The sequence below is a fragment of the Eublepharis macularius genome, chromosome 2 (assembly GCF_028583425.1).
Source record: "Eublepharis macularius isolate TG4126 chromosome 2, MPM_Emac_v1.0, whole genome shotgun sequence".
Taxonomy (NCBI): Eukaryota; Metazoa; Chordata; class Lepidosauria; order Squamata; family Eublepharidae; genus Eublepharis; species Eublepharis macularius.
The window spans coordinates 18,227,459-18,255,368 of record NC_072791.1 but is presented as its reverse complement, the minus strand read 5'-3'; the positions used below and the strand labels follow the sequence as shown (position 1 = coordinate 18,255,368).

General features: G+C 49.7%; 1 protein-coding gene across 1 annotated transcript in view; it reads left to right on the top strand.

Annotated features, from left to right (window-relative positions):
- The window catches only part of LOC129324834 (neuroblast differentiation-associated protein AHNAK-like), an 84,232-nt gene extending 56,952 nt beyond the window's left edge, over positions 1 to 27,280 (top strand). The window contains exon 7 of the mRNA XM_054972250.1: positions 85 to 27,280. Within this exon, the coding sequence (XP_054828225.1) occupies positions 85 to 23,994 (23,910 nt within the window). The 3' untranslated portion in view covers positions 23,995 to 27,280. The remainder of the gene's footprint in view (positions 1 to 84) is intronic.
- The last annotated feature ends 630 nt before the right edge of the window (positions 27,281 to 27,910 follow it).

Genomic DNA, 27,910 nt, shown 5'->3' with positions numbered 1-27,910 from the left:
TGAGGGGAAAAGGTTATGAATAAGAACATGCGATATAGTATTCACAATTTCTGTAGCTTATTTTTCAAATCCTCTCTTCCCCAGGGAAAGGAAACACTGGAAGCATCAGAAAAGACTATCACAGAAGAAGACAAAGCCAACCTAATTGTAAAACAAAGAGTAGGAAGACAAAAACGACCAAAGAAAGATAGACTCTCATGGCCAAAGTTCCAGTCAATCAAAGGAAAAAAGATTTTGGGACATAGAAGATCTCGTAGCACATCAGATGCATATGAGCATGCTCTTCCAGATATCTCCCCAACAAGCACGGACACAGAATATCAGCCAGAAGAAATACATGAAAAAGTTAAAAAAGGAAGTCAAAAGAAATTGAAATTCCCTAGTATTGGATTCAAGATGTACAAAAGTAAGCAAGAAACGGAAGATAAAGCAAAATTGGAAGTAAAAGCATTGACAGAATATGAATACGGTGCTACAGGGGAACCCTCAGAAATTATAACAGGAGAATATTCTCTACCTTGGACAGAGGATAACAAAACACGGGAACAGTATCATGCAAAAAAAGATGTAAAAGAATCAAAGTATGAAATAACCACTCCTACAAAAAAGTGCCCAGAAGTTGAAATTACTGTAAAAAAAACAAAAGAAAAGAAACAAAAATCAAGAGGAACAGCAAAAGCAGAGTCTACAATTATAACATCCCAGATAACAACTTCAGCATTAGAAATAAAAGATTCACAAACAAAACAAACGCCATTTCCAAAGATACGAAAAAAGAAACAAAAAGACATCAGTCTTCCTTCCGCTGATGTCAGCATTTCCAAACCTGAACTGAAAACGGGAGAGCTTGCGGCCGACCTCAGAGTCTCGGCACCTGAAGTAAAGATCCCATCTGGACAGGCCTCCTTGGACATCAAGGCCCCGGACCTCCAAGTGGAGGCCCCATCGGCTGAGATCGCCCTGGAAGGTGTGGAAGCAAAGCTAGAAGGCGTGGAAGGCAAGTTTAAAATGCCTAAGTTCCAGATGCCAAAGTTTGGCATTTCCCTGCCCAAAGGAAAAGGCACAGTGGAGGGGGAAATCACCGTCCCATCTCTGGAGGCTGACATCCCCAGAGCAGAACTAAAAGGCGAAGTGACAGTGCCGTCGCTGCACACGGACCTAAACGTGTCAGGTCCCCACATTGTGGCCCCAAGCGTGGAAGTGGAGGTGGGCGAGAAGGGCAAAATGAAAAGGCCTGATGTCAAGATGCCCCGTGTCCAACTGCCGACGCTAAAGGGCCCCCAGATGGGAGTTACCCAGCCGAAGCTGGAGGGAGACCTATCCCTTCCCAAAGCCGAGGTGGAACTGCCAGAGGGAGAAGTGTCCGTCAAGCTGCCCGAAGCGGAAGCCAGCATTGAGGGAGGCGGAATGAAAATACACATGCCAAAATTCAAAATGCCCAGCATGGGCTTCTCCAAACCGGACCTCAAAGGCCCCAGAGTCGATGTGGACCTCAGTGTGCCGACTGCTGACGTCAGTCTTCCTTCTGCTGATGTCAGCATTTCCAAACCTGAACTGAAAACAGGAGAGTTTGCGGCCGACCTCAGAGTCTTGGCCCCTGAAGTAAAGATCCCATCTGGACAGGCCTCCTTGGACATCAAGGCCCCGGACCTCCAAGTGGAAGCCCCATCGGCTGAGATCGCCCTGGAAGGTGTGGAAGCAAAGCTAGAAGGCGTGGAAGGCAAGTTTAAAATGCCTAAGTTCCTGATGCCAAAGTTTGGCATTTCCCTGCCCAAAGGAAAAGGCGCGGTGGAGGGGGAAATCACCGTCCCATCGGTGCAGGCTCATGTCCCCAAAGCAGAACTCAAAGGTGAAGTGACAGTGCCGTCCCTGCACATGGACCTAAAGGTGTCAGGACCCCACATTGAGGCACCAAGCGTAGAACTGGAGGTCGGCAATAAGGGCAAAATGAAAAGGCCTGATGTCAAGACACCCCGTGTCCAAGTGCCCACACTAAAGGGCCCCCAGATGGGCGTCACCCAGCCGAAGCTGGAGGGAGACCTGGCCCTTCCCAAAGCCGAGGTGGAACTGCCAGAGGGAAAAGTGTCCGTCAAGGTGCCCGAAGCAGAAGCCAGCATTGAGGGAGGCGGAATGAAAATACACATGCCAAAATTCAAAATGCCCAGCATGGGCTTCTCCAAACCGGACCTCAAAGGCCCCAAAGTCGATGTGGACCTCAGTGCTCCTACAGTTGACGTCAGTCTTCCTTCCGCTGATGTCAGCATTTCCAAACCTGAACTGAAAACAGGAGAGTTTGCGGCCGACCTCAGAGTCTCAGCACCTGAAGTAAAGATCCCATCTGGACAGGCCTCCTTGGACATCAAGGCCCCGGACCTCCAAGTGGAGGCCCCATCGGCTGAGATCGCCCTAGAAGGTGTGGAAGCAAAGCTAGAAGGCGTGGAAGGAAAGTTTAAAATGCCTAAGTTCCAGATGCCAAAGTTTGGCATTTCCCTGCCCAAAGGAAAAGGCACGGTGGAGGGGGAAATCACCGTCTCATCTCTGGAGGCTGACATCCCCAAAGCAGAACTCAAAGGCGAAGTGACAGTGCCGTCCCTGCACACAGACCTAAAGGTGTCAGGACCGCACATTGAGGCTCCAAGTGTGGAAGTGGAGGTCGGTGAGAAGGGCAAAATGAAAATGCCGGATGTCAAGATGCCCAGTGTCAAATTGCCCAAACTAAAGGGCCCCCAGGTGGGGGTCACTCTGCCGAAGTTGGAGGGAGACCTGTCCCTTCCCAAAGCCGAGGTGGAACTGCCAGAGGGAGAAGTGTCCGTCAAGATGCCCGAAGCGGAAGCCAGCATTGAGGGAGGCGGAATGAAAATACACATGCCAAAATTCAAAATGCCCAGCATGGGCTTCTCCAAACCAGACCTCAAAGGCCCCAAAGTCGATGTGGACCTCAGTGCTCCTACAGTTGACGTCAGTCCTCCTTCCACTGATGTCAGCATTTCCAAACCTGAACTGAAAACAGGAGAGTTTGCGGCCGACCTCAAAGTCTCGGCACCTGGAGTAAAGATCCCATCTGGACAGGCCTCCTTGGACATCAAGGCCCCGGACCTCCAAGTGGAGGCCCCATCGGCTGAGATCGCCCTGGAAGGTGTGGAAGCAAAGCTAGAAGGCGTGGAAGGCAAGTTTAAAATGCCTAAGTTCCAGATGCCAAAGTTTGGCATTTCCCTGCCCAAAGGAAAAGGCGCGGTGGAGGGGGAAATCACCGTCCCATCACTGGAGGCTGACGTCGCCAAAGCAGAACTCAAAGGTGAAGTGACAGTGCCATCGCTGCACACGGACCTAAAAGTGTCAGGACCGCACATTGAGGCCCCAAGTGTGGAAGTGGAGGTCAGTGAGAAGGGCAAAATGAAAATGCCGGATGTCAAGATGCCCAGTGTCAAATTGCCCAAAATAAAGGGCCCCCAGGTGGGGGTCACTCTGCCGAAGTTGGAGGGAGACCTGTCCCTTCCCAAAGCCGAGGTGGAACTGCCAGAGGGAGAAGTGTCCGTCAAGGTGCCCGAAGCGGAAGCCAGCATTGAGGGAGGCGGAATGAAAATACACATGCCAAAATTCAAAATGCCCAGCATGGGCTTCTCCAAACCGGACCTCAAAGGCCCCAAAGTCGATGTGGACCTCAGTGCTCCTCCAGTTGACGTCAGTCTTCCTTCCGCTGATGTCAGCATTTCCAAACCTGAACTGAAAACAGGAGAGTTTGCGGCCGACCTCAGAGTCTCGGCCCCTGAAGTAAAGATCCCATCTGGACAGGCCTCCTTGGACATCAAGGCCCCGGACCTCCAAGTGGAGGCCCCATCGGCTGAGATCGCCCTGGAAGGTGTGGAAGCAAAGCTAGAAGGCGTGGAAGGCAAGTTTAAAATGCCTAAGTTCCAGATGCCAAAGTTTGGCATTTCCCTGCCGAAAGGAAAAGGCGGAGTGGAGGGGGAAATCATCGTTCCATCTCTGGAGGCTGACATCCCCAAAGCAGAACTCAAAGGCGAAGTGACAGTGCCGTTCCTGCACACAGACCTAAAGGTGTCAGGACCGCACATTGAGGCCCCAAGTGTGGAAGTGGAGGTCGGTGAGAAGGGCAAAATGAAAATGCCGGATGTCAAGATGCCCAGTGTCAAATTGCCCAAACTAAAGGGCCCCCAGGTGGGGGTCACTCTGCCGAAGTTGGAGGGAGACCTGTCCCTTCCCAAAGCCGAGGGGGAACTGCCAGAGGGAGAAGTGTCCGTCAAGGTGCCTGAAGCGGAAGCCAGCATTGAGGGAGGCGGAATGAAAATACACATGCCAAAATTCAAAATGCCCAGCATGGGCTTCTCCAAACCGGACCTCAAAGGCCCCAAAGTCGATGTGGACCTCAGTGCTCCTACAGTTGACGTCAGTCCTCCTTCCACTGATGTCAGCATTTCCAAACCTGAACTGAAAACAGGAGAGTTTGCGGCCGACCTCAAAGTCTCGGCACCTGGAGTAAAGATCCCATCTGGACAGGCCTCCTTGGACATCAAGGCCCCGGACCTCCAAGTGGAGGCCCCATCGGCTGAGATCGCCCTGGGAGCTGTGGAAGCAAAGCTAGAAGGCGTGGAAGGCAAGTTTAAAATGCCTAAGTTCCAGATGCCAAAGTTTGGCATTTCCCTGCCCAAAGGAAAAGGCGCGGTGGAGGGGGAAATCACCGTCCCATCTCTGGAGGCTGACGTCGCCAAAGCAGAACTCAAAGGTGAAGTGACAGTGCCATCGCTGCACACGGACCTAAAAGTGTCAGGACCGCACATTGAGGCCCCAAGTGTGGAAGTGGAGGTCAGTGAGAAGGGCAAAATCAAAATGCCGAATGTCAAGATGCCCAGTGTCAAATTGCCCAAACTAAAGGGCCCCCAGGTGGGGGTCACTCTGCCGAAGTTGGAGGGAGACCTGTCCCTTCCCAAAGCCGAGGTGGAACTGCCAGAGGGAGAAGTGTCCGTCAAGGTGCCCGAAGCGGAAGCCAGCATTGAGGGAGGTGGAATGAAAATACACATGCCAAAATTCAAAATGCCCAGCATGGGCTTCTCCAAACCGGACCTCAAAGGCCCCAAAGTCGATGTGGACCTCAGTGCTCCTCCAGTTGACGTCAGTCTTCCTTCCGCTGATGTCAGCATTTCCAAACCTGAACTGAAAACAGGAGAGTTTGCGGCCGACCTCAGAGTCTCGGCCCCTGAAGTAAAGATCCCATCTGGACAGGCCTCCTTGGACATCAAGGCCCCGGACCTCCAAGTGGAGGCCCCATCGGCTGAGATCGCCCTGGAAGGTGTGGAAGCAAAGCTAGAAGGCGTGGAAGGCAAGTTTAAAATGCCTAAGTTCCAGATGCCAAAGTTTGGCATTTCCCTGCCGAAAGGAAAAGGCGCAGTGGAGGGGGAAATCATCGTCCAATCTCTGGAGGCTGACATCCCCAAAGCAGAACTCAAAGGCGAAGTGACAGTGCCGTCCCTGCACACAGACCTAAAGGTGTCAGGACCGCACATTGAGGCCCCAAGTGTGGAAGTGGAGGTCGGTGAGAAGGGCAAAATGAAAATGCCGGATGTCAAGATGCCCAGTGTCAAATTGCCCAAACTAAAGGGCCCCCAGGTGGGGGTCACTCTGCCGAAGTTGGAGGGAGACCTGTCCCTTCCCAAAGCCGAGGGGGAACTGCCAGAGGGAGAAGTGTCCGTCAAGGTGCCCGAAGCGGAAGCCAGCATTGAGGGAGGCGGAATGAAAATACACATGCCAAAATTCCAAATGCCCAGCATGGGCTTCTCCAAACCGGACCTCAAAGGCCCCAAAGTCGATGTGGACCTCAGTGCTCCTCCAGTTGACGTCAGTCTTCCTTCCGCTGATGTCAGCATTTCCAAACCTGAACTGAAAACAGGAGAGTTTGCGGCCGACCTCAGAGTCTCGGCCCCTGAAGTAAAGATCCCATCTGGACAGGCCTCCTTGGACATCAAGGCCCCGGACCTCCAAGTGGAGGCCCCATCGGCTGAGATCGCCCTGGAAGGTGTGGAAGCAAAGCTAGAAGGCGTGGAAGGCAAGTTTAAAATGCCTAAGTTCCAGATGCCAAAGTTTGGCATTTCCCTGCCGAAAGGAAAAGGCGCAGTGGAGGGGGAAATCATCGTCCCATCTCTGGAGGCTGACATCCCCAAAGCAGAACTCAAAGGCGAAGTGACAGTGCCGTCCCTGCACACAGACCTAAAGGTGTCAGGACCGCACATTGAGGCCCCAAGTGTGGAAGTGGAGGTCGGTGAGAAGGGCAAAATGAAAATGCCGGATGTCAGGATGCCCAGTGTCAAATTGCCCAAACTAAAGGGCCCCCAGGTGGGGGTCACTCTGCCGAAGTTGGAGGGAGACCTGTCCCTTCCCAAAGCCGAGGGGGAACTGCCAGAGGGAGAAGTGTCCGTCAAGGTGCCCGAAGCGGAAGCCAGCATTGAGGGAGGCGGAATGAAAATACACATGCCAAAATTCAAAATGCCCAGCATGGGCTTCTCCAAACCAGACCTCAAAGGCCCCAAAGTCGATGTGGACCTCAGTGCTCCTACAGTTGACGTCAGTCTTCCTTCCGCTGATGTCAGCATTTCCAAACCTGAACTGAAAACAGGAGAGTTTGCGGCCAACCTCAGAGTCTCGGCCCCTGAAGTAAAGATCCCATCTGGACAGGCCTCCTTGGACATCAAGGCCCCGGACCTCCAAGTGGAGGCCCCATCGGCTGAGATCGCCCTGGAAGGTGTGGAAGCAAAGCTAGAAGGCGTGGAAGGCAAGTTTAAAATGCCTAAGTTCCAGATGCCAAAGTTTGGAATTTCCCTGCCCAAAGGAAAAGGCGCGGTGGAAGAGGAAATCACCGTCCCATCTCTTGAGGCTGACATCCCCAAAGCAGAACTCAAAGGCGAAGTGACAGTGCCGTCCCTGCACACAGACCTAAAGGTGTCAGGACCGCACATTGAGGCCCCAAGTGTAGAAGTGGAGGTCGGTGAGAAGGGCAAAATGAAAATGCCGGATGTCAAGATGCCCAGTGTCAAATTGCCCAAACGAAAGGGCCCCCAGGTGGGGGTCACTCTGCCGAAGTTGGAGGGAGACCTGTCCCTTCCCAAAGCCAAGGGGGAACTGCCAGAGGGAGAAGTGTCCGTCAAGGTGCCCGAAGCGGAAGCCAGCATTGAGGGAGGCGGAATGAAAATACACATGCCAAAATTCAAAATGCCCAGCATGGGCTTCTCCAAACCAGACCTCAAAGGCCCCAAAGTCGATGTGGACCTCAGTGCTCCTACAGTTGACGTCAGTCCTCCTTCCACTGATGTCAGCATTTCCAAACCTGAACTGAAAACAGGAGAGTTTGCGGCCGACCTCAGAGTCTCGGCCCCTGAAGTAAAGATCCCATCTGGACAGGCCTCCTTGGACATCAAGGCCCCAGACCTCCAAGTGGAAGCCCCATCGGCTGAGATCGCCCTAGAAGGTGTGGAAGCAAAGCTAGAAGGCGTGGAAGGCAAGTTTAAAATGCCTAAGTTCCAGATGCCAAAGTTTGGCATTTCCCTGCCCAAAGGAAAAGGCGCGGTGGAAGGGGAAATCACCGTCCCATCTCTGGAGGCTGACATCCCCAAAGCAGAACTCAAAGGCGAAGTGACAGTGCCGTCCCTGCACACAGACCTAAAGGTGTCAGGACCGCACATTGAGGCCCCAAGTGTAGAAGTGGAGGTCGGTGAGAAGGGCAAAATGAAAATGCCGGATGTCAAGATGCCCAGTGTCAAATTGCCCAAACTAAAGGGCCCCCAGGTGGGGGTCACTCTGCCGAAGTTGGAGGGAGACCTGTCCCTTCCCAAAGCCGAGGGGGAACTGCCAGAGGGAGAAGTGTCCGTCAAGGTGCCCGAAGCGGAAGCCAGCATTGAGGGAGGCGGAATGAAAATACACATGCCAAAATTCAAAATGCCCAGCATGGGCTTCTCCAAACCGGACTTCAAAGGCCCCAAAGTCGATGTGGAACTCAGTGCTCCTACAGTTGACGTCAGTCTTCCTTCCGCTGATGTCAGCATTTCCAAACCTGAACTGAAAACAGGAGAGTTTGCGGCCGACCTCAGAGTCTCGGCCCCTGAAGTAAAGATCCCATCTGGACAGGCCTCCTTGGACATCAAGGCCCCGGACCTCCAAGCGGAGGCCCCATCGGCTGAGATCGCCCTGGAAGGTGTGGAAGCAAAGCTAGAAGGCGTGGAAGGCAAGTTTAAAATGCCTAAGTTCCAGATGCCAAAGTTTGGAATTTCCCTGCCCAAAGGAAAAGGCGTGGTGGAGGGGGAAATCACCGTCCCATCTCTGGAGGCTGACATCCCCAAAGCAGAACTCAAAGGCGAAGTGACAGTGCCGTCCCTGCACACAGACCTAAAGGTGTCAGGACCGCACATTGAGGCCCCAAGTGTGGAAGTGGAGGTCGGTGAGAAGGGCAAAATGAAAATGCCGGATGTCAAGATGCCCAGTGTCAAATTGCCCAAACTAAAGGGCCCCCAGGTGGGGGTCACTCTGCCGAAGTTGGAGGGAGACCTTTTCCTTCCCAAAGCCGAGGTGGAACTGCCAGAGGGAGAAGTGTCCGTCAAGGTGCCCGAAGCGGAAGCCAGCATTGAGGGAGGCGGAATGAAAATACACATGCCAAAATTCAAAATGCCCAGCATGGGCTTCTCCAAACCGGACCTCAAAGGCCCCAAAGTCGATGTGGACATCAGTGCTCCTACAGTTGACGTCAGTCCTCCTTCCACTGATGTCAGCATTTCCAAACCTGAACTGAAAACAGGAGAGTTTGCGGCCGACCTCAAAGTCTCGGCACCTGGAGTAAAGATCCCATCTGGACAGGCCTCCTTGGACATCAAGGCCCCGGACCTCCAAGTGGAGGCCCCATCGGCTGTGATCGCCCTGGAAGGTGTGGAAGCAAAGCTAGAAGGCGTGGAAGGCAAGTTTAAAATGCCTAAGTTCCAGATGCCAAAGTTTGGCATTTCCCTGCCCAAAGGAAAAGGCGCGGTGGAGGGGGAAATCACCGTCCCATCTCTGGAGGCTGACGTCCCCAAAGCAGAACTCAAAGGTGAAGTGACAGTGCCATCGCTGCACACGGACCTAAAAGTGTCAGGACCGCACATTGAGGCCCCAAGTGTGGAAGTGGAGGTCGGTGAGAAGGGCAAAATGAAAATGCCGGATGTCAAGATGCCCAGTGTCAAATTGCCCAAACTAAAGGGCCCCCAGGTGGGGGTCACTCTGCCGAAGTTGGAGGGAGACCTGTCCCTTCCCAAAGCCGAGGGGGAACTGCCAGAGGGAGAAGTGTCCGTCAAGGTGCCCGAAGCGGAAGCCAGCATTGAGGGAGGCGGAATGAAAATACACATGCCAAAATTCAAAATGCCCAGCATGGGCTTCTCCAAACCGGACCTCAAAGGCCCCAAAGTCGATGTGGACCTCAGTGCTCCTCCAGTTGACGTCAGTCTTCCTTCCGCTGATGTCAGCATTTCCAAACCTGAACTGAAAACAGGAGAGTTTGCGGCCGACCTCAGAGTCTCGGCCCCTGAAGTAAAGATCCCATCTGGACAGGCCTCCTTGGACATCAAGGCCCCGGACCTCCAAGTGGAGGCCCCATCGGCTGAGATCGCCCTGGAAGGTGTGGAAGCAAAGCTCGAAGGCGTGGAAGGCAAGTTTAAAATGCCTAAGTTCCAGATGCCAAAGTTTGGCATTTCCCTGCCCAAAGGAAAAGGCGCGGTGGAAGGGGAAATCACTGTCCCATCTCTGGAGGCTGACATCCCCAAAGCAGAACTCAAAGGCGAAGTGACAGTGCCGTCCCTGCACACAGACCTAAAGGTGTCAGGACCGCACATTGAGGCCCCAAGTGTAGAAGTGGAGGTCGGTGAGAAGGGCAAAATGAAAATGCCGGATGTCAAGATGCCCAGTGTCAAATTGCCCAAACTAAAGGGCCCCCAGGTGGGGGTCACTCTGCCGAAGTTGGAGGGAGACCTGTCCCTTCCCAAAGCCGAGGGGGAACTGCCAGAGGGAGAAGTGTCCGTCAAGGTGCCCGAAGCGGAAGCCAGCATTGAGGGAGGCGGAATGAAAATACACATGCCAAAATTCAAAATGCCCAGCATGGGCTTCTCCAAACCAGACCTCAAAGGCCCCAAAGTCGATGTGGACCTCAGTGCTCCTACAGTTGACGTCAGTCCTCCTTCCACTGATGTCAGCATTTCCAAACCTGAACTGAAAACAGGAGAGTTTGCGGCCGACCTCAAAGTCTCGGCACCTGGAGTAAAGATCCCATCTGGACAGGCCTCCTTGGACATCAAGGCCCCGGACCTCCAAGTGGAGGCCCCATCGGCTGAGATCGCCCTGGAAGGTGTGGAAGCAAAGCTAGAAGGCGTGGAAGGCAAGTTTAAAATGCCTAAGTTCCAGATGCCAAAGTTTGGCATTTCCCTGCCCAAAGGAAAAGGCGCGGTGGAGGGGGAAATCACCGTCCCATCTCTGGAGGCTGACGTCGCCAAAGCAGAACTCAAAGGTGAAGTGACAGTGCCATCGCTGCACACGGACCTAAAAGTGTCAGGACCGCACATTGAGGCCCCAAGTGTGGAAGTGGAGGTCAGTGAGAAGGGCAAAATTAAAATGCCGGATGTCAAGATGCCCAGTGTCAAATTGCCCAAACTAAAGGGCCCCCAGGTGGGGGTCACTCTGCCGAAGTTGGAGGGAGACCTGTCCCTTCCCAAAGCCGAGGTGGAACTGCCAGAGGGAGAAGTGTCCGTCAAGGTGCCCGAAGCGGAAGCCAGCATTGAGGGAGGCGGAATGAAAATACACATGCCAAAATTCAAAATGCCCAGCATGGGCTTCTCCAAACCGGATCTCAAAGGCCCCAAAGTCGATGTGGAACTCAGTGCTCCTCCAGTTGACGTCAGTCTTCCTTCCGCTGATGTCAGCATTTCCAAACCTGAACTGAAAACAGGAGAGTTTGCGGCCGACCTCAGAGTCTCGGCCCCTGAAGTAAAGATCCCATCTGGACAGGCCTCCTTGGACATCAAGGCCCCGGACCTCCAAGCGGAGGCCCTATCGGCTGAGATCGCCCTGGAAGGTGTGGAAGCAAAGCTAGAAGGCGTGGAAGGCAAGTTTAAAATGCCTAAGTTCCAGATGCCAAAGTTTGGAATTTCCCTGCCCAAAGGAAAAGGCGTGGTGGAGGGGGAAATCACCGTCCCATCTCTGGAGGCTGACATCCCCAAAGCAGAACTCAAAGGCGAAGTGACAGTGCCGTCCCTGCACACAGACCTAAAGGTGTCAGGACCGCACATTGAGGCCCCAAGTGTGGAAGTGGAGGTCGGTGAGAAGGGCAAAATGAAAATGCCGGATGTCAAGATGCCCAGTGTCAAATTGCCCAAACTAAAGGGCCCCCAGGTGGGGGTCACTCTGCCGAAGTTGGAGGGAGACCTTTTCCTTCCCAAAGCCGAGGTGGAACTGCCAGAGGGAGAAGTGTCCGTCAAGGTGCCCGAAGCGGAAGCCAGCATTGAGGGAGGCGGAATGAAAATACACATGCCAAAATTCAAAATGCCCAGCATGGGCTTCTCCAAACCGGACCTCAAAGGCCCCAAAGTCGATGTGGACATCAGTGCTCCTACAGTTGACGTCAGTCCTCCTTCCACTGATGTCAGCATTTCCAAACCTGAACTGAAAACAGGAGAGTTTGCGGCCGACCTCAAAGTCTCGGCACCTGGAGTAAAGATCCCATCTGGACAGGCCTCCTTGGACATCAAGGCCCCGGACCTCCAAGTGGAGGCCCCATCGGCTGTGATCGCCCTGGAAGGTGTGGAAGCAAAGCTAGAAGGCGTGGAAGGCAAGTTTAAAATGCCTAAGTTCCAGATGCCAAAGTTTGGCATTTCCCTGCCCAAAGGAAAAGGCGCGGTGGAGGGGGAAATCACCGTCCCATCTCTGGAGGCTGACGTCCCCAAAGCAGAACTCAAAGGTGAAGTGACAGTGCCATCGCTGCACACGGACCTAAAAGTGTCAGGACCGCACATTGAGGCCCCAAGTGTGGAAGTGGAGGTCGGTGAGAAGGGCAAAATGAAAATGCCGGATGTCAAGATGCCCAGTGTCAAATTGCCCAAACTAAAGGGCCCCCAGGTGGGGGTCACTCTGCCGAAGTTGGAGGGAGACCTGTCCCTTCCCAAAGCCGAGGGGGAACTGCCAGAGGGAGAAGTGTCCGTCAAGGTGCCCGAAGCGGAAGCCAGCATTGAGGGAGGCGGAATGAAAATACACATGCCAAAATTCAAAATGCCCAGCATGGGCTTCTCCAAACCGGACCTCAAAGGCCCCAAAGTCGATGTGGACCTCAGTGCTCCTCCAGTTGACGTCAGTCTTCCTTCCGCTGATGTCAGCATTTCCAAACCTGAACTGAAAACAGGAGAGTTTGCGGCCGACCTCAGAGTCTCGGCCCCTGAAGTAAAGATCCCATCTGGACAGGCCTCCTTGGACATCAAGGCCCCGGACCTCCAAGTGGAGGCCCCATCGGCTGAGATCGCCCTGGAAGGTGTGGAAGCAAAGCTAGAAGGCGTGGAAGGCAAGTTTAAAATGCCTAAGTTCCAGATGCCAAAGTTTGGCATTTCCCTGCCGAAAGGAAAAGGCGCAGTGGAGGGGGAAATCATCGTCCCATCTCTGGAGGCTGACATCCCCAAAGCAGAACTCAAAGGCGAAGTGACAGTGCCGTCCCTGCACACAGACCTAAAGGTGTCAGGACCGCACATTGAGGCCCCAAGTGTAGAAGTGGAGGTCGGTGAGAAGGGCAAAATGAAAATGCCGGATGTCAAGATGCCCAGTGTCAAATTGCCCAAACTAAAGGGCCCCCAGGTGGGGGTCACTCTGCCGAAGTTGGAGGGAGACCTGTCCCTTCCCAAAGCCGAGGGGGAACTGCCAGAGGGAGAAGTGTCCGTCAAGGTGCCCGAAGCGGAAGCCAGCATTGAGGGAGGTGGAATGAAAATACACATGCCAAAATTCAAAATGCCCAGCATGGGCTTCTCCAAACCAGAACTCAAAGGCCCCAAAGTCGATGTGGACCTCAGTGCTCCTCCAGTTGACGTCAGTCTTCCTTCCGCTGATGTCAGCATTTCCAAACCTGAACTGAAAACAGGAGTGTTTGCGGCCGACCTCAAAGTCTCAGCACCTGAAGTAAAGATCCCATCTGGACAGGCCTCCTTGGACATCATGGCCCCGGACCTCCAAGTGGAGGCCCCATCGGCTGAGATCGCCCTAGAAGGTGTGGAAGCAAAGCTAGAAGGCGTGGAAGGAATGTTTAAAATGCCTAAGTTCCAGATGCCAAAGTTTGGCATTTCCCTGCCCAAAGGAAAAGGCGCGGTGGAGGGGGAAATCACCGTCCCATCTCTGGAGGCTGACATCCCCAAAGCAGAACTCAAAGGCGAAGTGACAGTGCCGTCCCTGCACACAGACCTAAAGGTGTCAGGACCGCACATTGAGGCCCCAAGTGTGGCAATGGAGGTCGGTGAGAAGGGCAAAATGAAAATGCCGGATGTCAAGATGCCCAGTGTCAAATTGCCCAAACTAAAGGGCCCCCAGGTGGGGGTCACTCTGCCGAAGTTGGAGGGAGACCTGTCCCTTCCCAAAGCCGAGGTGGAACTGCCAGAGGGAGAAGTGTCCGTCAAGGTGCCCGAAGCGGAAGCCAGCATTGAGGGAGGCGGAATGAAAATACACATGCCAAAATTCAAAATGCCCAGCATGGGCTTCTCCAAACCGGACCTCAAAGGCCCCAAAGTCGATGTGGACCTCAGTGCTCCTACAGTTGACGTCAGTCTTCCTTCCGCTGATGTCAGCATTTCCAAACCTGAACTGAAAACAGGAGAGTTTGCGGCCGACCTCAGAGTCTCGGCACCTGAAGTAAAGATCCCATCTGGACAGGCCTCCTTGGACATCAAGGCCCCGGACTTCCAAGTGGAGGCCCCATCAGCTGAGATCGCCGTGGAAAGTGTGGAAGCAAAGCTAGAAGGCGTGGAAGGCAAGTTTAAAATGCCTAAGTTCCAGATGCCAAAGTTTGGCATTTCCCTGCCGAAAGGAAAAGGCGCAGTGGAGGGGGAAATCATCGTCCCATCTCTGGTGGCTGACGTCCCCAAAGGTGAACTCAAAGGTGAAGTGACAGTGCCGTCCCTGCACACAGACCTAAAGGTGTCAGGACCGCACATTGAGGCTCCGAGTGTGGCAATGGAGGTCGGTGAGAAGGGCAAAATGAAAATGCCGGATGTCAAGATGCCCAGTGTCAAATTGCCCAAACTAAAGGGCCCCCAGGTGGGGGTCACTCTGCCAAAGTTGGAGGGAGACCTGTCCCTTCCCAAAGCCGAGGTGGAACTGCCAGAGGGAGAAGTGTCCGTCAAGGTGCCCGAAGCGGAAGACAGCATTGAGGGAGGCGGAATGAAAATACACATGCCAAAATTCAAAATGCCCAGCATGGGCTTCTCCAAACCGGACCTCAAAGGCCCCAAAGTCGATGTGGACCTCAGTGCTCCTCCAGTTGACGTCAGTCCTCCTTCCGCTGATGTCAGCATTTCCAAACCTGAACTGAAAACAGGAGAGTTTGCGGCCGACCTCAAAGTCTCGGCCCCTGAAGTAAAGATCCCATCTGGAAAGGCGTCCTTGGACATCAAGGCCCCGGACCTCCAAGTGGAGGCCCCATCGGCTGAGATCGCCCTGGAAGGTGTGGAAGCAAAGCTAGAAGGCGTGGAAGGAATGTTTAAAATGCCTAAGTTCCAGATGCCAAAGTTTGGCATTTCCCTGCCCAAAGGAAAAGGCGCGGTGGAGGGGGAAATCACCGTCCCATCTCTGGAGGCTGACATCCCCAAAGCAGAACTCAAAGGCGAAGTGACAGTGCCGTCCCTGCACACAGACCTAAAGGTGTCAGGACCGCACATTGAGGCCCCAAGTGTGGCAATGGAGGTCGGTGAGAAGGGCAAAATGAAAATGCCGGATGTCAAGATGCCCAGTGTCAAATTGCCCAAACTAAAGGGCCCCCAGGTGGGGGTCACTCTGCCGAAGTTGGAGGGAGACCTGTCCCTTCCCAAAGCCGAGGTGGAACTGCCAGAGGGAGAAGTGTCCGTCAAGGTGCCCGAAGCGGAAGCCAGCATTGAGGGAGGCGGAATGAAAATACACATGCCAAAATTCAAAATGCCCAGCATGGGCTTCTCCAAACCGGACCTCAAAGGCCCCAAAGTCGATGTGGACCTCAGTGCTCCTACAGTTGACGTCAGTCTTCCTTCCGCTGATGTCAGCATTTCCAAACCTGAACTGAAAACAGGAGAGTTTGCGGCCGACCTCAGAGTCTCGGCACCTGAAGTAAAGATCCCATCTGGACAGGCCTCCTTGGACATCAAGGCCCCGGACTTCCAAGTGGAGGCCCCATCAGCTGAGATCGCCGTGGAAAGTGTGGAAGCAAAGCTAGAAGGCGTGGAAGGCAAGTTTAAAATGCCTAAGTTCCAGATGCCAAAGTTTGGCATTTCCCTGCCGAAAGGAAAAGGCGCAGTGGAGGGGGAAATCATCGTCCCATCTCTGGTGGCTGACGTCCCCAAAGGTGAACTCAAAGGTGAAGTGACAGTGCCGTCCCTGCACACAGACCTAAAGGTGTCAGGACCGCACATTGAGGCTCCGAGTGTGGCAATGGAGGTCGGTGAGAAGGGCAAAATGAAAATGCCGGATGTCAAGATGCCCAGTGTCAAATTGCCCAAACTAAAGGGCCCCCAGGTGGGGGTCACTCTGCCAAAGTTGGAGGGAGACCTGTCCCTTCCCAAAGCCGAGGTGGAACTGCCAGAGGGAGAAGTGTCCGTCAAGGTGCCCGAAGCGGAAGACAGCATTGAGGGAGGCGGAATGAAAATACACATGCCAAAATTCAAAATGCCCAGCATGGGCTTCTCCAAACCGGACCTCAAAGGCCCCAAAGTCGATGTGGACCTCAGTGCTCCTCCAGTTGACGTCAGTCCTCCTTCCGCTGATGTCAGCATTTCCAAACCTGAACTGAAAACAGGAGAGTTTGCGGCCGACCTCAAAGTCTCGGCCCCTGAAGTAAAGATCCCATCTGGAAAGGCGTCCTTGGACATCAAGGCCCCGGACCTCCAAGTGGAGGCCCCATCGGCTGAGATCGCCCTGGAAGGTGTGGAAGCAAAGCTAGAAGGCGTGGAAGGAATGTTTAAAATGCCTAAGTTCCAGATGCCAAAGTTTGGCATTTCCCTGCCCAAAGGAAAAGGCGCGGTGGAGGGGGAAATCACCGTCCCATCTCTGGAGGCTGACATCCCCAAAGCAGAACTCAAAGGCGAAGTGACAGTGCCGTCCCTGCACACAGACCTAAAGGTGTCAGGACCGCACATTGAGGCCCCAAGTGTGGCAATGGAGGTCGGTGAGAAGGGCAAAATGAAAATGCCGGATGTCAAGATGCCCAGTGTCAAATTGCCCAAACTAAAGGGCCCCCAGGTGGGGGTCACTCTGCCGAAGTTGGAGGGAGACCTGTCCCTTCCCAAAGCCGAGGGGGAACTGCCAGAGGGAGAAGTGTCCGTCAAGGTGCCCGAAGCGGAAGCCAGCATTGAGGGAGGCGGAATGAAAATACACATGCCAAAATTCAAAATGCCCAGCATGGGCTTCTCCAAACCGGACCTCAAAGGCCCCAAAGTCGATGTGGACCTCAGTGCTCCTACAGTTGACGTCAGTCTTCCTTCCGCTGATGTCAGCATTTCCAAACCTGAACTGAAAACAGGAGAGTTTGCGGCCGACCTCAGAGTCTCGGCACCTGAAGTAAAGATCCCATCTGGACAGGCCTCCTTGGACATCAAGGCCCCGGACTTCCAAGTGGAGGCCCCATCAGCTGAGATCGCCGTGGAAGGTGTGGAAGCAAAGCTAGAAGGCGTGGAAGGCAAGTTTAAAATGCCTAAGTTCCAGATGCCAAAGTTTGGCATTTCCCTGCCGAAAGGAAAAGGCGCAGTGGAGGGGGAAATCATCGTCCCATCTCTGGTGGCTGACGTCCCCAAAGGTGAACTCAAAGGTGAAGTGACAGTGCCGTCCCTGCACACAGACCTAAAGGTGTCAGGACCGCACATTGAGGCTCCGAGTGTGGCAATGGAGGTCGGTGAGAAGGGCAAAATGAAAATGCCGGATGTCAAGATGCCCAGTGTCAAATTGCCCAAACTAAAGGGCCCCCAGGTGGGGGTCACTCTGCCGAAGTTGGAGGGAGACCTGTCCCTTCCCAAAGCCGAGGTGGAACTGCCAGAGGGAGAAGTGTCCGTCAAGGTGCCCGAAGCGGAAGACAGCATTGAGGGAGGCGGAATGAAAATACACATGCCAAAATTCAAAATGCCCAGCATGGGCTTCTCCAAACCAGAACTCAAAGGCCCCAAAGTCGATGTGGACCTCAGTGCTCCTCCAGTTGACGTCAGTCTTCCTTCCGCTGATGTCAGCATTTCCAAACCTGAACTGAAAACAGGAGAGTTTGCGGCCGACCTCAGAGTCTCGGCCCCTGAAGTAAAGATCCCATCTGGACAGGCCTCCTTGGACATCAAGGCCCCGGACCTCCAAGTGGAGGCCCCATCGGCTGAGATCGCCCTGGAAGGTGTGGAAGGACAGGTAGAAAGTGTGAAAGGCAAGTTTAAAATGCCTAAGTTCCAGATGCCAAAGTTTGGCATTTCCCTGCCCAAAGGAAAAGGCGCAGTGGAGGGGGAACTCACCGTCCCATCGGTGCAGGCTCATGTCTCCAAAGCAGAACTCAAAGGCGAAGTGACAGTGCCATCCCTGCACACGGGCCTAAAGGTGTCAGGATCCCACATTGAGGCCCCAACCATGGAAGTGGAGGTCGGTGAGAAGGGCAAAATGAAAATGCCGGATGTCAAGGTGCCCAGTGTCAAATTGCCCAAACTAAAGGGCCCCCAGTTGGGGGTCACCTTGCCGAAGTTGGAGGGCGAGCTGTCCCTTCCCAAAGCCGAGGGGGAACTGCCAGAGGGAGAAGTGTCCGTCAAGGTGCCCGAAGCGGAAGCCAGCATTGAGGGAGGCGGAATGAAAATACACATGCCAAAATTCAAAATGCCCAGCATGGGCTTCTCCAAACCAGACCTCAAAGGCCCCAAAGTCGATGTGGACCTCAGTGCTCCTACAGTTGACGTCAGTCTTCCTTCCGCCGATGTCAGCGTTTCCAAACCTGAACTGAAAACGCGAGAGCTTGCGGCCGACCTCAGAGTCTCGGCACCTGAAGTAAAGATCCCATCTGGACAGGCCTCCTTGGACATCAAGGTCCCGGACCTCCAAGTGGAGGCCCCATCGGCTGAGATCGCCCTGGAAGGTGTGGAAGCAAAGCTAGAAGGCGTGGAAGGCAAGTTTAAAATGCCTAAGTTCCAGTTGCCAAAGTTTGGCATTTCCCTGCCCAAAGGAAAAAGCGCAGTGGAGGGGGAAATCACCGTCCCTTCGGTGGAGGCTGACATCCCCACAGCAGAACTCAAAGACGAAGTGACAGTGCCGTCCCTGCACACGGACATAAAGGTGTCAAGACCCCACATTGAGGCCCCAAGCGTGGAAGTGGATGTGGGCGAGAAGGGCAAAATGAAAAGGCCCGATGTCAAGATGCCCAGTGTCAAATTGCTCAAACTAAAGGGCCCCCAGGTGGGGGTCACCCTGCCAAAGTTGGAGGGAGACCTGTCCCTTCCCAAAGCCGAGGTGGATCTGCCAGAGGGAGAAATGTCCGTCAAGGTGCCCGAAGCGGAAGCCAGCATTGAGGGAGGCGGAATGAAAATACACATGCCAAAATTCAAAATGCCCAGCATGGGCTTCTCCAAACCGGACCTCAAAGGCCCCAAAGTCGACGTGGACCTCAGTGCTCCTACAGTTGACGTCAGTCTTTCTTCCGGTGATGTCAGCATTTCCAAACCTGAACTGAAAACTGGAGAGTTTGCGGCCGACCTCAAAATCTCAGCATCTGACGTTAAGATCCCAACAGGCCAAGCCTCGTTTGATATCAAGGCCCCAGACCTCCAGGTGGAGGCCCCATCGGCTGAGATCGCCCTGGAGGGCAGCGAGGCAAAGCTTGAAGGTGTTGACAGCAAGTTTAAAATGCCTAAGTTCCAAATGCCAAAGTTTGGTATTTCTCTTCCCAAGGCAAAAGGATCTTTGGGGAGGGAAATCTCCACACCTTCCATGGAAGCTGAGGTCCCCAATGTAGAGACAGAGAGTGAATTTGTGTTGAGTGCCCACGGTGCAGAAATAAGTACTGAAGGTGTTTGTGCTGATATTGATCTTGGTGCTGCAGAGACCACTGTTGATGTCTCTAAGAGTAAGATGAAGATGCCAAAATTTCACCTGCCAAAATTTGGATTACAACGTAGTAAAGATAAAATAGTGGAAGGTAGATTTAGAGCATCCAAAACTGACTCTGAGATTCCAGATATAGACACTGATGTAGAAATCTTGAATATCAGAGGGATTGAAACCTCTGAAAGAGGAGCAGATATTTCAGGCCTAAGTATACATACTTCACCATTAAACGTGCCCCCAGGTACAGAAACTGATATTCATATATCAGATATGGAGGTTGGCCTTCCATCTCTAGATGTTTCTGTTCCAAAGACAGAAGTTCACATCCAATTACCAGATGTAGACAGTAAAGATTTAAAAATTGAATCCAGTGAAAAAGATACTGTAGAAAAAGAAAGTAAGTTTAAGATGCCAAAATTCAAGCTGCCTTCATTCAACTGGTCTCCAAAAAAAGAAGCAACTGTTTCTAGTGATATCGATGCCAGCTGGGAAGATCACTCAGGAATAATTTCAACAAGCAATCAAGAACCAGAATTAACCCTTAATGTAGAGGAAGTTGAGGGTCAACTCGTAGAACTGGATAGTTATGTTACTACCGCTAAAGACAGTGAAAGAAGCAAAATTAGACGGCCTCAATTTAGCATGCCAAAATTATCCCTTCCAAAAATGAAGGGTCATAAAGCTGAAATATCTGTGTCACAACTGGAAACTGATATTAGAGTCCCTAAACCAGAAGATGAAGGAGACAGTAAATTGCTCCTCTTGGAGAAAGAAATCAGTGGAGGGGATCTGAAAAAAGTCATTAAAATGCCCAAAGTTAAAGTCCCAAGCCTAGATTTTTCTGAACCAGAAATTAAAGCTCCAGATGTTGACATCGAGGTCACCATACCTAAACCTGATGCCAGTGTTTCAAAACCAGGATTAAAGTCAGGCACTCTTGGTATTGATATTATTACAGCAACTTCTGAAATTAAGGATTCTGTGTCAGAGGAACCAAAAGATCCAGAAGCAAAAATAGAAGGATGGTCTGCTGAAATATCTGTAGATGGGGCAGAGATTAAAACTGAAGGTGTGGAAGGAAAGATGAAAAAGCCCAAATTCCAAATGCCCAAATTTGGAATTCCATTTTCTAAAGGAAAAGTTCCAGACATGGAGGTTAGTTTACCGTCAGTGGAGGCAGAGGTTCCCCAGCTGAAAACGACAACAGATATTGCTGATATTGCCATGGAGGCACCAACCCTTGAAGCTGAATGTGCTGTAGCTGTTGGAGAAACAGGAATTTTGGATGAAAAAATAAAGACCCCTGCAATTCCTGAAGCTGTCCTGAAAGCTCCTGCGCTGGACATAAAACTCTCATCAGCTGGGATTTCTATCCCACCATCAGAGAAAGATATTCAAAATTTAGAAGCTGTATCTAAGGAAGCCAGACTCGAAGGAGATTTGAAGAGCGGGAGTTTAGATAGAGAAGAAAAAGAGGGACACTTCAAAATGCCAAAATTCAAGCTACCATCATTTGGTTGGTCCCCTAAAAAAGAAGCAAGCCTTAAGACAGATTTAAAAGAACCTCTGGAAGAACCTACAATAATATTGCCAGACGATACAGATGCAGGCCTAACAGTCGTTATTTCAGAAGATCAAGGGGTCCATGGGGACCTTGATGCTGAGTTGTTTTCCAAAAAAGACCAGGTGAAAAGGCCTCATTTTGCCATGCCCAAAATCTCTCTCCCTAAGCCAAAATTACCTAAATCTCAGGTTAGCCTATCAAAAGTAGAGGCAGATATAATTGAGGAAAGACAAGGAGAAGCGGTACAAATTCCTGATATAGAAAGCAGTTTTACCACCACAAAAGAAGGAGGAGCAGAAATAAGCATTAAGATGCCAAAAGGGAGATCAAAGCCAGAAATCAAAGCTGCCAAAATAGATGTAGATGCTAAAGTACCTGCAGTAGATATTAAAGTTCCTGCTACTGTTAGTGCATTTGAGCTGAAAAGTTCGGAAAGAGGATTTGAAGGAACATCGGGTGAAATTGATATGGATAGTGCAGGTAGGAAAAGCGATGGCGTAGAAATCAGGCTGCCAAAACTCCAGATGCCAAACTTTGGAATCTCCGTTCCTGAAGGGAAAGTGCCTGAGAGTGAGATGGTCATACCAGCTATGGAAGCTGAAGCTTCGAAACGACAAGTGACAACAACAGAGAGACTTGATGGAGACGCTCCAGTCCTGGAAGTTCAACCTGATACTGCTGATGTCGAAATTAAGAGTTTGTCTGTGAAAATCAAAGGGTCACAAATGCCCACAGCTGAAATCAAAGCATCTGACATCCCTGATGTAAATGTACAAGGAGAACATGAAATTCAGATTGAGGAATCTCAGGGCTGGTTTAAAATGCCAAAGTTCAGAATGCCATTCAGCCGGTCATCTTTAAAGGGGAAAAAAAGTGATGCCGAGGTTGAAGGTAGCATTAAGAAGGCGCCCACTGCTGACATGCAAGTTGAAATAAAGACTCCTGAAACTGCAGCACAGTCTCTCCATACAGACATTGAGTCATGCTCCGGAAAGGACGTTATAGAAGGCAAAGTCGCATTTTCTCAAGTGGCAGTTCCGGAAGGTGGAATTTCAATACAGAAAGAAAAGGGCTCTGAATTTGGCCTGTCAGTGGGCAAAGGCAGTCTTTCCCAACCTTCAGGAAAAATAGATATTCAAGTAAGTGCCCAGGAGAGTAAAACATATGCTGAGGCTGTTAAACATGGTGCTGAAGGACAGCTACAGAAGCCTCCATTCTCAGGCCCTAACCTGAAAGAGCCAGAGGTTGCCCTGCCAGAAGTTAAAACGGACGCTTCGATGGCTGATGAAGACTTTGAAATAATAGAGTTGCCAGTTGAAGGTTTTGAAAAGGACACATCTACAGAAGCGGAGGTGAAAGTAGAAGAAAGAGACAGATCAGTTAAAACAAAAGCGTCTAAATTCAAGATGCCGAAGTTTGGAAGCCTGCGTACCAAAGCACGGGGCTCAGAAGTCCACGCTGATCCACCAGGCGTGGAAGCTGGGGTGTTGCTAGCTAAAACTGAAGGAGGGATATTAGAAATCCAGGTTCAAAAGGGAGAAGGGTCTGGTGACCTAAAAAGTGAAAAGCTAGATTTTACGGGGAAACCAGCAGATACTGTGGACACCGGATCTGAAGATTCAGAGCCAAATTTCCATATTCCAAAATTAAAAATGCCCTTGTTCACACACAGCTCACCCACTTCTGAAGGACAAGTTTTGAGTTTAGAAGGAACAACAGATGGGAAATGTGACTATCCTGGTGTTGCACCTGCCCTGGAATTCAAGACTCAAGCCCTTGAAGAGAAAGCAGACCAGGCAGATGATGATATCCAGAAGTCAAAAGTCAAGATTACAATATTATCTGAACCAGCTATTCAAAGAACAAAGGCGGAGAGCAAAATGCCATCTAAAGAGTCTACGTTTGCAGAGACTGCAGTACGTATACAGAGGCCGATGGAATTTAGCACTGGTTTTCCCAAAGAGAAAATAGATACCATGGGTCGTACTATCCATAAGTCAATAGCTAAAATTACAACTTTGACTGAACCAGACATTCAGACAACACAACTTGAGATTAAACTCCCATCTGCAGACTCCTTTACGCCAGATGCATCAGTGCACGTTCAAGGACCTCGAGGTGAGAGTAAAGAAACAAAAACAGAAGGTACATCAGTGCTTGGTTATGGTTACAGTGAAAGTCAGGGGACGTTCTCCACTCAGATAGTAAGAGAATCTGAGATTCCTCCATCAGAAATTAAAACTGCAGCCTATGGGTTTTCTCTGCTCAAAATGAAGATGCAGGAACCACATTTGAGTGTAGCTATACCAGTCAAATGTTCTTCTACAGAAGTTATGCATGAAACATTTGAGAGTGAAGTTCTCCAGCCTAAGCTTGCAGATGAAAGTTCAGGAATAACAACGCAGAAAACTGGCTCCGTCGGATTTAAAGTATCTGACAAGGACCAAGATACAGCTGGTGATTTCACTGAAGGAGCATCTTCCACTATAACGGTGACAAAACTGAAAACATATACTGTTGAAGTACAATCTTCTAGTGAATTTTCAGATATTTATTCTGATAAGCAACCAAAAGAAGTATCTGCTTCTGCTGTATCCAAAGATAATGAAGAAACAAAAACTGCCAGATCAGGAGAAGAGCCCACAGACCAAAAAGAGAAATCTGATAGTAAGAGTTCTTCAGGCAGGTTTAAATTCTGGTTTCCAAGTATCGGGTTTTCTTCTTCCGTCGATGACACAACCACAGATTCCAAAGCTGAAGAGCAAACTTCATTTCCCGAAGAAACACAAACCAAAGACCCATCTACAACAGACAGTGACCCTGCTAGGCAAACCGGGTGGTTCAGATTTCCCAAATTAGGTTTTTCATCTCCAGCAAAAAAAATCAAGGAAGTTGACAAAGAAGAAGAGGAGACAGATACAAAAGAGAGGAAACCTCAGGGTGAGGAAAGCCCAACCGAAAAAACTGAAACGTTTTTTGATGCCCAAGAAACGTTACCCCCTAAAGAAATGGCGTCAGAGGCAGAAAAAATCCCAGAGACTTCACCTTTGCCAGCCATTGTTTCGTCTTCGGCAAGAACCGAATTGATACTACTAGAGAAAGAGAAAGCTGCCTCTCAAAGCATTCCTGAAGAGCCATCAAAATGAGTGGGTTTCTTCTCAGTATTCAGTCATACATACAAAAATAAGATAATGGGGAAAAAAACCTTTAAAAATAACCAAAAACCTTTAAAAATAACCAAAAAATATTGTCTTCTTTCTAGAAAAAATGGAATGTTGTTTAAATGCTTTAAAATGATGAAAGAAATGTTTTGTGCTACAATAGTATTTTCAAGCTCATTACAGAGTTGGGAAATAGTTCATAACAAAGACAGTTATTGCATGGGATATGTAAGTAAACAAACCAACCAGACTACTGATAAAAGGTGATTGTAGCGCTAATGAAGCCAAGAGATATCATTTCTGCTAATTGCCTGAGAAACGTTCTTTCTTCATGCCTATTTAGTGGAACGATGACTGGACAAGACGGTAAACACAAGCATTTGAGAAAACAGCAATGATTTTGTCCTAAATTGAATGCAGAAAATAGTAGGAAGCTATTGCTGGGAGAAAAAAAAACATATTTCCTTTTTTAGATTTATTTTTTTAACTGTATTTCTGCTGCTATCTTATGAAAAAATATATATATTTTCATTATTTTAGAAAGCAATAGATGCATTTCGGGATCATTTTAAAACAACATAGACCAAAAAGAAATAATAATAATGCTTATTCTTCTTTTCCAGTTTGGAAATAGGGTAGCATTTCGCGTCTTCTTTTAAAAAGCTCAGCATCTCTGACAGGGAAATGTATATATACAGATTTTCAGCATTATCAGTCCACTCAATAGCTCAGTTAAACAGGTAATAGGAATTAAAGTAAAGCCGTTTATAGCTCAGTCCTAAACGTTTGCACCAACAAACCTATGTAGAATTTCCTGCAGTAGTTGTATCGTAACGCCTTTCTGAATGGTGTTGTGCTGGCATCACTGTGAATATAACCCAACCTGAGCACTGAAGTGTCAAAAAAGTATGTCTGAGGACTGCTTCAGAAATCCCTTTTTATTATGAACCTTCTTAACTAAACGTTACAGTGTCAGTGTGACTTTTGATGAGTTTTATGTGCGCCAATTCATATCAAGATCGGATGCATTTGGGTAGTCGCCTGCTGTATGAAAACCTTACCTAGAGTCATGCTTGGCATTTCCATACTGTGGTAAGTTGTGCTTGTGTATCTACCATATTGTAAACGAACAAGCTTTTGAAATGCTGCTGCAAATGTTGTTTCACGCCTTTGCAGCAGAGTGTCAAAAGTGGAATCCTGTACATGACAAGTGAATTCAGGTGGTCAGCTTGCCACAGGCTGGAAGCCGACACAAGAAGGTTTTCCGTTTGGCTAGCGCACCACTAAGGTGTTTGTCCAAATAAGCTCCCAGTTTTAGGGTAAATACAGATGAGAGCAAATACAGTGTACATCTGACACACTTATGCACACTCCCCTTTCATGCAACGAGAATTTTATCATTTCCCTGCTTCCTCTTCTGATCAAGTATAGAAAAGCAGTAAAATTCTTCTTGCTGCTTAACAAGACAATCAGCTTAGAAGACCGTTTCTAGTCCTGTTGCCTCGTTTGTTGGATGTCTCGTCCTGTTTGTGTTGCCTTACACTGTGTAATCCGCCTTTAGTCTCAGTGAGAAAGGCGGACTATAAATAAAATAAGTAAATAAATAAATTGATATGGACAGACATGCTGAATCAATCAAAGGCCTATCTAGTCCAACATCCCATTTCATATAGTGGCCAAACAGATACCCCTCCCCAAGATGCCCCTTACAAGTAAGGCACAAAGGTCGAGGCCTCCCTTATCATTTCCGCCAAGCATTGTTATTCAGAGTTATTCCTCTGAACATAAAAATTCCATTTAGTTATTGTAGCTAATAGCCATTGATGGATTTATCAGCTTCACTGGGTGCTCATGAGACCTGGTAGAGAGAAAGGCAAATACTCTGTGTCGACTTTCTCTACCCAATGCATAATCTTATAAACCACTCATTCCCCACCTCCCCTTTTAGATATCTCTTCTCTGAATTCAAAAGCCTCAGACTCCCATCGTTTTTTCTTGTAGAAGAGTTACTCTAACCCCTTAAGCATTTTGGTTGTCCTTTCCTTCATTTTTGTCATCTCGATAATACCTGTTTGTGATGTGGCGACCAAAACTTTACAACAACGTTCTTCATATGGCCACAACATAACATTTATACAAGGATATGACAATACCAGTTATTCTGTTTTCAGTCCTTTTTCGCATGGTCTGTAGCACAGAATTTGCCATTCTGTGGTTGCACAGTGAGCCAACTTTTTAATCGAGATGGACACCTCAACAAAATGGCCTTGTATATACCACAGCAAGTTGTCATCTCTTATACTGGTTCATCTTCATTCACTCAAAGGACCATTTATCAAGTACTAATTTATCACAATGTGCCAGGAACATAAGAAGAGCCGTGTTGAATCAGACCTGTGGTCCATCTAGTCCAGCGCATCTGATCTCACACTTTGGAGGGCCAACAACATGGCCGAGTAGCCAAGGTCTCCCTTGCTGTTGCCTCCTCACACTGGTATTCAGAGGTTTACTGTCACCATGACTAGTAGACACTGATAGACCTATCCTCCATGAATCTGTCAAATCTCTTTTAATGGCATCTATGCCTGCGGCCATCACCGCATCCTCTAGCAACAAATTCCACATGTTAATCACTCATTGTGTACGGAAGTATTTCCTTTTGTCTGTCCTGAATCCACTGCCCATCAGCTCCATTTGGTAAATCCATTTCTGTAACCATTGAACAGTATTTTCCACATATCTTGCATAAATGTAACACGCTAGTCCCAAGACTAGGGCAGATTAAATTTCATTTTTCCCAAAGCATCTCTGATACAAATTCCATTTTGCCCAAAGCATCTCCGATATGAAACTGACAAGAAATACATCTAACCATTCAAAAGTCCCAATCACTGACATGGCTCTTTGATAAAAAGGAACTTCTGAATCAGGCGCCACTTATTCAGACATTCACCCCATTGAATTCAGTGGGGCCTAAAGCTGAATGCTTTGGTGTGACTGGACTGTGGACTGGAACACAAATAACTTCAAAACCTTCATAATCGCTGGGAGTAACACTATAATAGTAGCTGGGAATATATTCAGAACGGAGCATATTCAAGTGGCTTTCCTAGAGAAACAAGTTGTAAATAGTTATTTGGCTTTTGGAGTATATGATTGCTTGTTGCAAATATGCAACCAACCAGAAGGTATATTGTGTTACTGTATGGCAAGAATGTTGAATGTATTTCTGGCTATGTTCCTGGTGTGGAAATAAATGCAATACCATTAACGCTGTGGTCGTTGTTCTTGGGGAGGGGCCATGGCTAAGTGGCAGAGCATCTGCGTTGCATGCAGAAGATCGTAGATTCAGCCTCCAACATCTCCAGTTCAAAAGATCAGGTTGTCGGGGATGTGAAAGTCCTCTGCCTGAGACCCTGAAGGGCCACTGCAAGCATAAGTCGATAATACTGGCCTTGGTGGACAGATGGTTTGATTCACTATAAGGCAGCTTCATGTGTTCATGAACTCATGAAATGCATGGCAGGTTAAGGAGAATTTTTCTGACTGAAAAGTCTGAAATAAACCCTTAATTCTTAGAAGCAGGATTCCCGGTGTATTCACCAAGGAACTATTGACTGAGAATCCCTCTCCTTTAAATAAAAATTTCTTCCATCTGGGTTCAGCCTCTTATGAAAATTGTCCACACCTTCCATCAGCACGACCACAGAACACGCGTAAATTTGTTTGCTTCATTTATAGTTTGCTTTTCTCACTGAGACTCAAGGCAGAGTACAAACAAACACCAACAATAGAAGCAGCTTAACTGTTGCTTCCCCTGCCACAGGAAACCCTGTTCCAGGTGTAGCCTGTTAGTTTGTTGTAGCCAAACTAAATGGCAGTCTTGTGACACCTTAAAGAC